Source organism: Numenius arquata, chromosome 3 (assembly GCF_964106895.1).
Source record: "Numenius arquata chromosome 3, bNumArq3.hap1.1, whole genome shotgun sequence".
NCBI lineage: Eukaryota > Metazoa > Chordata > Aves > Charadriiformes > Scolopacidae > Numenius > Numenius arquata.
Window position 1 is genome coordinate 52,760,331 of NC_133578.1, and position 11,103 is coordinate 52,771,433.

Below are 11,103 nucleotides of genomic sequence, written 5' to 3' on the forward strand. Positions count from 1 at the left end.
TTAGAAGTGTTAAACACGAGTGGTGTGCTGAACACCACCACAGCCTGCAGCATTTACCCTCCTAACTGAGCAACTGTCTCTAATGAGTCAAGAAAAGACAGTCAGAGGAGGACCAGCCCCAGAGCTCCCACCAGCTTTTATCTCCTGCGTTTGGATCAGATTCGGGAATGATTTGTGCAGTACATTCAGCTCAACAGTCTTCACAGGCATGGCAAAGAAGGAGTTGCAGGGTTCACTTTTGAAGATTCAAGAATTTATTAGTCCGAGATCTCGCCAGTAGAACACCATTAGCACTCCTTAGGACCTCGTCTCTTCTCCGAGTGCCACATCTTTCTCTAAAAAGCTCAAGAGAGAAAGAAGACCTGTAGCTGATCATACAGGCAATACTGCATAGAAACCAACTGCTTCCTTCCTCTGCTGCAGCCTTCTGTAGGTCACATTAGCATCACCAGGATTGCTGCTGTCAGGAGCCCTTCATCCCAGTTGTATCTGCATTCCAAACACCCCAAGAGAGACAACTCTGGTCCACAATCTTTAAAGCTTTCCAAGGGGCTGGTGTTGAAAGGCTTGTATATGTGAGGGTTAAATCCACAGAGCATCCATTGATTTTATTGCAAATGTCTTTCTTTTACTTGACTAAATATTATCAGTAATTCTCCCAAATCCAAAAGCATGTAGCACCCTGCAAATCCACATAGTGCCTTAATAATGAATAATTCCTTAGTGCAGTTTTGTCCCAAAGCATAAGTAAACCTTTCTTCTTGCGGTTAATCTGTCATGATTAAATTAATTAAAGCTGGACATGCCCCCTGATTCCTCTTGTTGATCTGATCTATCTTCCTAAAAAGAGCTTTTTATAACAGCTATTACACTATAACTGGCATTTTGTGTGCTCTTAGACTTCTTTTTTTTTTTTCTTTTCTGCATTTATTTTATTTTATTTGGACTCCGTGAGTTTTGCCATTTTGGACTTGGTGTGCTCACTGCTGTGACTCACGTATTCCACAGCTACTGCCAGATCTCTGGGGCCGACACTGTAATTATCACATTAGGATCTGTCATTGTAGCCCTGACTTAATAAATAGCCAGAGCAGTGATTAGAATCGCTGATTGATCTGTTCCATGGTTTTGGACGCTCACATCTGAGACGAACAGGGGGATTGTGGATATTAAGGGTTTGAAATGTCAGCATTTCAGATTAAATTAGTATTAATTACTCATTCCAGGTACACCAGCTGTTATATATAGTAAGCATATCTGTACTTGATAATCTGGTGATGATCAGCTAAAACTGTGACTCAGATTCAGCTCATAAGCTGCAGAAGAAAGCCCCAGCCCTTCCTCTGTGCCCACAACTCGCTGGAGCCATGCAGCACAACAGCAGATGACCAGGGCCCCTTCCAGGTGAAACTCATGGTGCCCTTCAGGAGTGCGACTCAGGCATTGCAGTCCCAGGTGGGCATCTGGTCCACAGGACCAGGCTAGACCTGGTCCAAAGCAAGAAAAGCCCTGAAATGTGCAGAGTATGGATCCTCAGCACCAGCTCTCCTCACACCACATCCAGAGGTCGGACGGTAACACACCCCAACAGTGGCTGGAGCAAACTGAAGGAGTAGCTCCACGGAAGGGACGTTCTTCACCTCTCAGCTTCCTCCATGCTCTCCATGAAAACTCAGGGCAAGCCAGGAGCCTGCAGGGCAGACCAGGAGGGCCAGTGGAAGGTTGACTGGGGTACGCAGAGGTGGAGGCAGCTCTTTAAACTGTTTTGGTCCAAAGGCAGTGCTGTACTCTTTAGAGCGATCAGCCCTGGTCCTGCAGCAGCCCCAGAAGACAGACTTGCAGTGGTGTCTGTTCCCCGCCAAGGAACAACACGGTGATGGAGCATGCTGTGCATGGCCACTGCACAGACCTTGATGGCAACTTGTGGCAGCTCTCAGGAATGGGCCTACCACATCCCTTTTTTTCTTTATAAATCATATGTTTTAGAAGGAAATTTTGTTATCCTGGGAAGGAGTGGCAGGAGACAAGTGAGGGCATGAAAACTTAACTAGGTAACTCCAAGTTTTTATGATCCCATCTATGCATCCAATGATGCTGTGAACATGGATGGCTTTTACCCTTAAATGCTGTGTGAACAACATGGACTTTCTATATTTCTTCAAAACCTGTTTCATTTAGATTTGTTGGGCCGTAGATTGACAGATACAGAACAAACTAGGGAAATGTGCTGGTTGAGCTCAGCTATACTTTCAGTTCTCAAAAATAGTCTTAAAAATGTGTTTAATTTGTGCAATTTTGTTTCCATTCTTGAATGGGGGCAAGGTTACGAGAGTTTAAAAGTTCTGCAAACCACTATAGGAGCGAGTATCATTCTCTAGACTGCTCTGGGTCAACCTTAAGTTGCGTGCTGACAACTCAAAAGCATTCATTCAACATCCAGTGACAGGAATCTTGTCCGTGCTCTATTCAAAATGTTGTGTTCTGTTCTTGCCAACAGTCCGTTTTAGAAGAGAAATTCTCTTCCAGGGAGATCTGAATATCGTACGAGCGCAAAGTCATCCTGCAACCTGTATTTTACCCCTAGAGAACTGCTAAAAGTCAACCCCTCAGTAGAGGCAGTTTCGGGCAAACACTCAGCAAGTTTGCTCCTTTCCAGAGCGTTTGGTGCATGAAAGCTGTGCAGCCCAAGATGGGGAACCCAATTCTCACCTTATTAGTGTTGCATTTTTGTTGCCTTCGTCATCAAGGAAGATGAGCTGCCAGGCTCGAGATTTGGCTTTTCTGAGCCATCTGCAGGCAAAATGTCACGACTGTACCTCTACCTTGAACTCTGCAGTGTACCCTCAAAAAAACGCATAGTCAGGAGGAAAATAACACAATTCTGCCCAACAGTAATTGAGGATTAGGAACACAGTGCCAGCTACCTGCTTTCTGTCCCTGAATGTAGCATTTCTCTTCTTTATCTCCAAAATTCGGGTAAGGGTACTCATCTACATTTCTAAAGTGTTTTCAGGCTTAGGGCCAAATACCTTTTTTAAGAATGATTTATTTTTATCTCTGCCACCACAACCACATTTGCACATGAGGGATACCGAGCACTCAAAGCTTTGAGGCTGCGGGTGATTCTTGCTTTGTGATCCTAGGTTGCTAAGTAGCCTGTGTTCAGAGATGTAAGGAATCCTCACTGGACTTGTCATGTAGCAGTCTTGTCCAGCATTCAAAATATTTTCTCAACTTGAAAAGATTCTTAGGGATTTCCCACTGAGGCTCAAAGGCAGTCATAGATTTTATTTATTTTATTACAAGGCATGTAAGTAAAAACTTGCATATCTGAAAAAAAAGATATTAGAAAACAGTAATAAAATTAACATTATTCTTTTAAGAAACTTGGTAATAAATACATTTCCCCTCAACATTAAAATGCTTGTTATTTTGCACAACAATAAATACAGCAAGCTCTGGCATAAAGAAAGGCCAAGGCTGGATACAAGAAGTCCATGTGGTTTTTTAAAAAAGCTCAGGTGATTTATAAAGGTTTGGCATCCTGCACTTGATGCACTTTGATACAACTTGCACTTTAATTTTAATTTTACTATGATTTTTAAACAGTCCCATAACATGAAAATATGAGAGGAAAATTTGTTTGATTATAGGATTTTTCCTTTAAATATTTTCAAAGTAAGAGATGTGTAAACTCATTAAAACCAATCCTTGAAATAAAAATAAAAAAGTGTCTTGGTGGCTATTCTACAAAAATGCAGATTTTTCAGCTGTGGGTGCTCAAGCCTGACCAGCCAACTGGCAAAAGACCAATCCCCAGTCAGTTCATCAATTCTTTACACAGTTTTAAAAAAGAAATAATAATAACAAGGAGAAAGACTAAAGAGTGTAATATTCACTTCCCAAGTCACGACGGTTCGAGGTTCTTACACTATTATCCAAAGGTGAGAGGAGAAACAAGAAGCATATTCCAGAACACTTCCCAGCATAACTTTGGGTCATTCTGGTCTATACTTTTCTTTTAAAACTACCAACAAAAAAAGAGACAGAGATATTCCCATGCACTGTGCTGTTCTTATGCCAGCACGTATCATCACAATCACAACTGTGAACCTAAGTCACTTTGATAGCCCAATCTAATATAGATTGATTGATTGTCCCACGACATAGTTAGATAATGTCCACAAAATGCCACAAGCTGTGGCAGAGTCCAACGTTCTTAAAGTACCGATAGGTCATGGCAAGACTTGGACTTGAGTTTGAAGGCCATGTTCTTGTTGTTCTTGGCAACTATTTTGCCCCAAAACCGTCTGGCTTTCTTGGGGATGCTCTCTCTCCGTTTCTGGTATGCCAGCCGCTTCTCGTTCTTTTCCTTGCTGTCCCTCCGGAGCCGGACTTGCCGCACGATGCCTTCGAACAGCTCCTTCACGTTGTGCTGCACGGCTGCTGAGGTCTCGATGAACTTGCAGTCAAACACGACGGCGCAGGCTCGTCCCTCTGCAAAAGTGCAAGGTGGAGATATCACGAGGCGTCACGAGCAGGGGGGAGGCAAAGCGGCCGCAGGCTGCCACGTGCCGGGAGCCAGAGCCACCGGGGGAATTCCTCAAGCCTAATATAGTCACGGATAAGTCCTTAATCACCCGATGTTGCCTGCTAGCCAATGATTCGTCTGCTGTGTGTCACACTCCCTGCCCAGCGAGGGGGGAGGAAGCCCAGTCCCTGTCATCGGCTGTGAACGGAGCTGGGGCTGACCGACTCACGACGAGACAACGAAGGCTGAGAGGTCAGCCATAACTCAAAGCCACCTGGTCATCTTACGTGCAGACTCCCTCAAGTCGCATTAGAGGGGGATGACAACACCCTCCATGCGCACAGCACAGCTCTTGTCCCCACAGGAGACAGAACCCAGCCTCCACCGTGGGTTGTGGGTGTAAACCAGGGTCTTGGGACAGGAGCAACCCTGGTGTGAACAGACACATCTACAAAACTGTTAAATAAAAGCAGAACTCTGCCTGTGGCTTCAGAGGTACATCTGAAATCACAGTTCTTCTCTTTAATTACATGAACCTAACCTAAATTTGACAGCTGTCTTTCACACACAAGCCAATCTGTCTTCTGGTTTGCCGTGAACTGATCACCACAATGACTGAAATAACTTTAATGCATCTGCCATCTTTCAAAAGATTTTTCAAGTGGGACAGAGAGGAATGAGAAGACGTCCCTGGGCTTCTGATGTATTCCTCAGTTCATCAAGTTCACTTGGGGCAAATGTGACAGAGGAACCATGCACATCCCCAGTGGAAAAAAAGAAGTCTAGATCGATAGGGAAACAGAAGAGCAGAATGGCAGCAGAGACAAGCAAATGCCAAATGGAGGAACCCATGTTTCTGACGGGCCAAGATGAAATCATCTAATGCATTGCTGTCTGTTACGTAGTGTCACCTAAGCCTCGGGGAAGGCTCTCCAAGAAGAGATATTACTGACTGCAGACCTTGGGAACCGGCAGCAGCTTTCCCAGCAGTCTCTCTATTCCTGCTTGTGGGCTTAGTGCTCCCCAGGCTTTGGGAGAGCGGCACAGGTTGGTTATTCTTTTGTATGCAGCTGGGAGGGCTGTTTCAGCATCCCAAAGCAAGACCTCTCCTGAAAGGTGCACAGTTCCTCCCTAGACTACAAAGGGTAAGAGGGAATTTTAAGTTATCAAGGAGGAGAGAGAACTGGTTAAAAGTAGAGATAATCATCTTTGGCAGCAGAATAAAGGGTGCTAAACATGTTATACACAAGCACATATTGGAAGCCCAAAGGGTTCCTGGTTACTAGAGATATCATATACTGCAGTGGTCTTACACTAGGAGCTGGAAGGGAAGAAATTCAAGCTGCTTTTATGATGTTACTTAATAAAATTAGGAAAGGGATTATCTGATATGTAACAGCATTATCAAGGGAGGCTTAAGGACCTGGCAGACCCCTCCCAGTCCTCTGCCCTCTGGTCCACTCTGTGCTGTTTTATTGCTCTTTTATTGCCCAGTCCTGATCACAGCAGTCCTGATCCCTCAGCCAGAGCTCTGCATTTCCTTCAAAAGCTGCTAGATGACTCTTAATGTTTAGATCAGTTTTATCCTCATCACTTTCCTTACCTGCCACTGACACTTCGCGGCACCTGACAAGGTCGCTTTTGTTGCCAACCAAAATAATGGGAATGTCTTCCTTCTGGCGTGCCCTGCGGAGCTGTATTCTGAGTTCCGAGGCTTTCTCAAAGCTTGCTCGGTCTGTGATGGAGTAGACAATCAAGTATGCGTCTCCCACTTGCATGCAGTGGTCTCGAATCCATTCTCCCTCACGCTGTTCAAACGAAACGGTCAGACATTGTTATGCCCAGAACGGATTTTACTTAGAAAGTATAACATTAGAGAATCCAAATACATTCCTGCTGTAACTGTAATGGGTACGGTTTGAATCACAGTTACACTAAAAGTAATTCCAATGCGGTGATGGTATGAATACTTCACCACAAAGGAGGGCAAAACTTCCCCCAAATAATTAATTGTGCTGGCTTTAGACTGGAATGAACACGGTCTGGAAAACAGCTTGAAAGTTTTGTTTTATCATTAAAAAAATAAAGAAGGCTTGTGCTTCTCAGGCTCATGCTTCAGAGCTATTAGGCATGCTTGGCCTGGGGTGCGGGTGGGGTTAATCCCATATTTTCCCTGAAGTCAAAGTATGGAAAACAACTACTTTCTTCCCCAAAAGATGCCTACTTTTGATATTAGCAGTGATTCATCTGCGCTTTTGTTTTGGCATTTAACTAGAACAAATTAAAGTACCTTATTATCCCACATGTCGAGCAGTATAATGGTTGCACTTTCCCCATCCACCATCAGGGTTCTTTCATACGTGTCTTCTGGAAAGAAAATCAGAAAGATTGGTAATATATTATTTTGTGGCATCATGTACATTACCAAAAAAAAAAAAAAATAGCTGAATATGTGTAATTTGCTCAGGTTTCAAGTTATTGAGCCAAATTTTATGCTGGCTCACATTCAGTTCTTTCCTCATTTCCATCACCACTGAACCTGCCCTCTGTTCATTACTGGTTGTCTTACTTTCCATGATATATGAAGGAGGCTGAAAGATCAGGAAACGAAATGTTCATTATTTTGGCTGATATTCTCTTTATCTTATGTGGGAGAGAGAAAATAGAACCAGTGGAAGAAATAACCAAATGCTGAACATTTGCCCCATGGGAGCTGCAGAGTCCAGAGAGGCTGAGTAATGGAAAATATTTGCTTTCGCTTTAGCAGGGACAGTTTACGGGTGAACAGTCACTGCTGCTGAGAGCTATACAGCTAACAGCCTATCAAGCAATGAGGACAGGGGGTTGTGAGACAAGAGCTGGTGAGTTTTAGAGAGGCTGAGACTTCAGCTGCCTCCTACTTCTCCCCCATTTTGCAGTTTGCCACGTTACCTTTGATGTCAAAAAGCAAAGGAATCAACAAACCACAGCAGCTCAGTTATTCTGTACCGAGGCCACAAAAATTCATACCTAGATTATAAGCGCCATGTGACAAAGTTTTGCCTAGATCTGGGGGGGCTGTTCCCACTCATAACTTCTATCAACGTTTGTGAAATCCCAGTCTTGCTTCTGCTTCAAATACTAGTCTTCCTTCTTTCCCCCGAACCGGGGGACATTTGGATGAGCAATATGGGATATGGACCCATCTCTAATCTTGTTGACGGTCAGTGAAAAATGCCAGGCTTTGGGCTTCTGGGCAAACCACCCCTCTCACTGCAGTGTTTAAGGGGTCTGTCCCAACCACGCTTGCAGATAGGACTGTATCTTAATCCTTGCTTCATAAAATTTCTGTTGGGCATTAATGGAGTGAACTTTCCTCTAAACTGTAATCAGAGCCTTTCCTCCAAGCCAGGAATCTAAATCAATGCAAAAGAATGAGACCAAAATATTTCACATTTAAAATAAAATAAAAAAAAAAGAAAAAAAAAAAGAGGACAGGCTTGACACAGCTTAAAATGAAAAAGGCAAAGTTTGTCAAAAGGGGTAGTTTCCCTTGCAGGCCCAATAGCATGACACTTGTGTTCACAAGTTAAATTATTCTTACAGTCAGTAGCAAAGCCAGTCTGTAAAAGCAGCTGTATTCCCTCTGCGAGTTGGCTACCCTGAAACTATCCTCTCTTGTAATAGAATTTCCAGTTTGCAAGCTAAGGTTTGGAGAACAGTTCCTTCAACTGACTGAGCATCTGCGTGTACACCAGAGGACAACATCCAGAGGACCGCTTCCCCACTGTGTTACACATGGAGAGGTGACAACTATGTAATCACACTCCTAAAAATATTATGCCCAAATAGTGACATTCAGCACCGATTTGCACCTTGCTCAATCCTAAGGAACTTCAATAGGATATAAAACACACTGAAAGTGAGCAATTAGTTCATCTCGTGCTTCTTTCAAAGCTGACACTAAAAAAAAAAAAAAAAAAAAAAAAAGAAAAAAGAGAGATATAACAACAGCAAGTTTTCCAATACCTCAGCAGAGCTGGCCTTGAAAAGCCAGTCACCTCTACGGTCCAAGCAATACTGCTGGGAGCGCGAATGAAAGAGGAACTATACGGCTTCGCATGGAGGAGGATAAAACCGTCTGACAGGGGTGTGCGAAGCAGATCAGCTGCATTTTCTGACTGCTTGCCCAAGGGTCCTACTCTCATTCGCTGCTGCAGCAGTAGGAAACCTTTCATCAGAGACACTCCAGGCTGAGGAGCTGGTGGGATCAGAGGAAAAATCAGTGGTAGAAGCTGAAGATAAAGCACACCTGAGTAACTGATTCAGAGGGACTGTACTGACTGATTCTGTGGGGAATCTAACACCAAGATCTGTGCCCCCAGCCTGTGACAGCAAGCAAGGAAAATGTGGGTCCAGTCTTCCTGATGCTGGGCTGTATTAAATCCTGGGTAAAACCTCTCCTAACCAGAGAGGTGAAGACACAAAAAGCTGTCCTGCCTGTGCGTCACTGAGGGCTGAAAGAGAAGCCCAGAAGCTCCCTGTGCTTAGCACTGGCATCATGGCACCAAGGGAGTAGAGGCAGGAGAGGGAAGGGACACAGCAGGGATGAGGAGAGTCCTTCACGCTGCCAGCAAAACCAGCCAGCAACCTGCCTGTCCTCCGAAGGTGACAGCGTCTGCCTCCTTAGAGCCACAGCGGACCTCTGTTGCAGCACAGCCTCTCCACATCGACACCTCACACACAGTACAGCTCAGGGCTTGGTGCCACAGCTTCACCTTCTGCCTGATCTGATCTTTGGGATTAAAGACCACTTTGCAATCCTAAACAAAGCAGAGGAGGGTAGCAAGGGGGAAGCATAAAAAAAAACCCCACCCTATACCTTGTGCCTTTCCCCCCTGCTTGGGCAATAGGGATATTTCTACACTGCTGAAGGACCTTTCTCTGGTTTTCCCCTGGGGATTCCATGCTGGGAAAGGAGGTATATTTTACTCAAATTCCAAATTCCTATCCTGAAGTATTGTGTTTATACCGAAAGGCTGAGATGACTTCTGATGGCAAATATTTTGGAGGTGATTGAAGGACTCAGCAGTGGTTTTTTCTTTATATATTATATCGAAGCATTTCATTCTCGTAGACCGTGAGGACCTGCAGTTTTTCTCTCCCCCACAGAAAGCTGGAGTCAGCCCTGCAGAGCCAGTGGAGACACAAATGTTGGACCAGCATGAAAGCTGAACCAACCTCCTGTGTAACATCATCACAGGCAGCAATAAGGCAGCTTCCAACAGGTATTTTAACACAAAATAGCATGAGAATCTGAATTGTTCACTTTCAGAGACTTTCAATCATCATTAGTGAGTATCTTACTCATCTTATTTTGCTTTCTTGTTTTCTTCAGAGAGATGCATGCATTGAATCAGTTTTGATGATCAGACCCAAACAGTTGTTACCTCGATTTTTGATTAAATGGCCTTGTCTGATTTTCTGTGCCAATTACTACTGGCAGGGCTGACTGTAAGCAAACACAGACACCCCGGGGCATCACGACTTACCTCCTAGCACTTCGCAGTCGCTGTCGATGCTGTCATGCACCCCGGCAAAGATGTTGGCTAGCGAGGACTTGCCCACGCCGTGCTCCCCGATCAGCACCACCCGGTAGCAATTGCTGCCGGACTCAGAGGAGATGACGGAGTCGGACGACTCCGAGGACCAGCTCCTTCTGTAGTATTCATCGGGACTGATGGTGTATCGCTTCTGCGGGTTGTACTCGTTGGAGTCTTTCTGGACCAGCAGATTCTTCCCGTCAGCAGGGATGCTCCACCGCTGCTGCTGCTGCTGCAGGCTGCTGTTGTGGGTGCGACGCATGGTAACGTTGTTGAGGGTCATTATTTAGCCCTAGTGAGAAAGAGGGGAGTCACAGGTGTTACCCACAAAACACTTAGAAAAGCATTAATGTTGTCTTATGAACTTCAAGGCAGCACATTCTGCTCTTCTATAGGGATCTAGTAGGCAACAAAAGAAAAGTGAGACTTTCTGCACTCTGTCATAGTTGCTGGTACACAAAGCAATATTTCTAGTTAGTGAGTCAGAGGCTTTTTCCTAGGGATGATACCACCCTCATACGTTAAATCCTATCTTTGTTTAGCCTTTACAGTCTCCCAGATGTGTCAGGTGCAGCCCAGCCCCGGAGACAGCGGGGCACTGCTGTGTCCCAGGAGGAAGAGGAAGGGGCAGCATTCACCAGAGCTGTCCTACGCAGGAGCTGCATCCCGGCTGAGAGGCAGCCTACGGCACAGGCAGCACCTACAGGTACTGCTCCCCATCCTTTGTACTTAACTGGGGGCAAACAGAAGCATTGGTCGCAGTTGCCTCCAACTCCCAGTGCAGCTGAGTGTACAGCATCTTCCACCTTGCCTCAGTTAAGAGCTGAAACTTTGGGGAAAGCAATAAGGCATCACTCGCTGCACCCTGATTTGAGAAAAGAGCCGTGCAAGCAAGTCTTGCTGTGATGGGATGGATTTGAGTCTTGTCTACAGCCGAGTAAACAAAGAATGACTCGGCTTCAGACAGTGGCTTTTTGGCTAGTAAGAGGG

General features: G+C 44.9%; 1 protein-coding gene across 1 annotated transcript; it reads right to left on the reverse strand.

Annotated features, from left to right (window-relative positions):
• Window positions 1-3,273: 3,273 nt before the first annotated feature.
• Window positions 3,274-10,399, reverse strand: GEM (GTP binding protein overexpressed in skeletal muscle). The gene is made up of 4 exons (XM_074145379.1): window positions 10,063-10,399; window positions 6,822-6,898; window positions 6,135-6,339; window positions 3,274-4,497 (listed from the first exon to the last, which is right to left on the reverse strand). Exons 1-4 carry the CDS (start codon window positions 10,394-10,396, stop codon window positions 4,220-4,222), a joined length of 894 nt encoding a protein of 297 aa, XP_074001480.1. The 5' UTR covers window positions 10,397-10,399; the 3' UTR covers window positions 3,274-4,219.
• Window positions 10,400-11,103: the final 704 nt, after the last annotated feature.

What these genes read in the sequence shown, in the direction of transcription:
- GEM (XM_074145379.1), bottom strand. Translation starts at nt 10,396, where the DNA reads ATGACCCTCAACAACGTTACCATGCGTCGCACCCACAACAGCAGCCTG. An exon ending in CGACTGCGAAGTGCTAGGAG is followed by an intron (nt 6,899 to 10,062) that starts GTAAGTCGTGAT and finishes TTTTCTTTCCAG; the next exon opens with AAGACACGTATGAAAGAACC. An exon ending in TCGACATGTGGGATAATAAG is followed by an intron (nt 6,340 to 6,821) that starts GTACTTTAATTT and finishes TCGTTTGAACAG; the next exon opens with CGTGAGGGAGAATGGATTCG.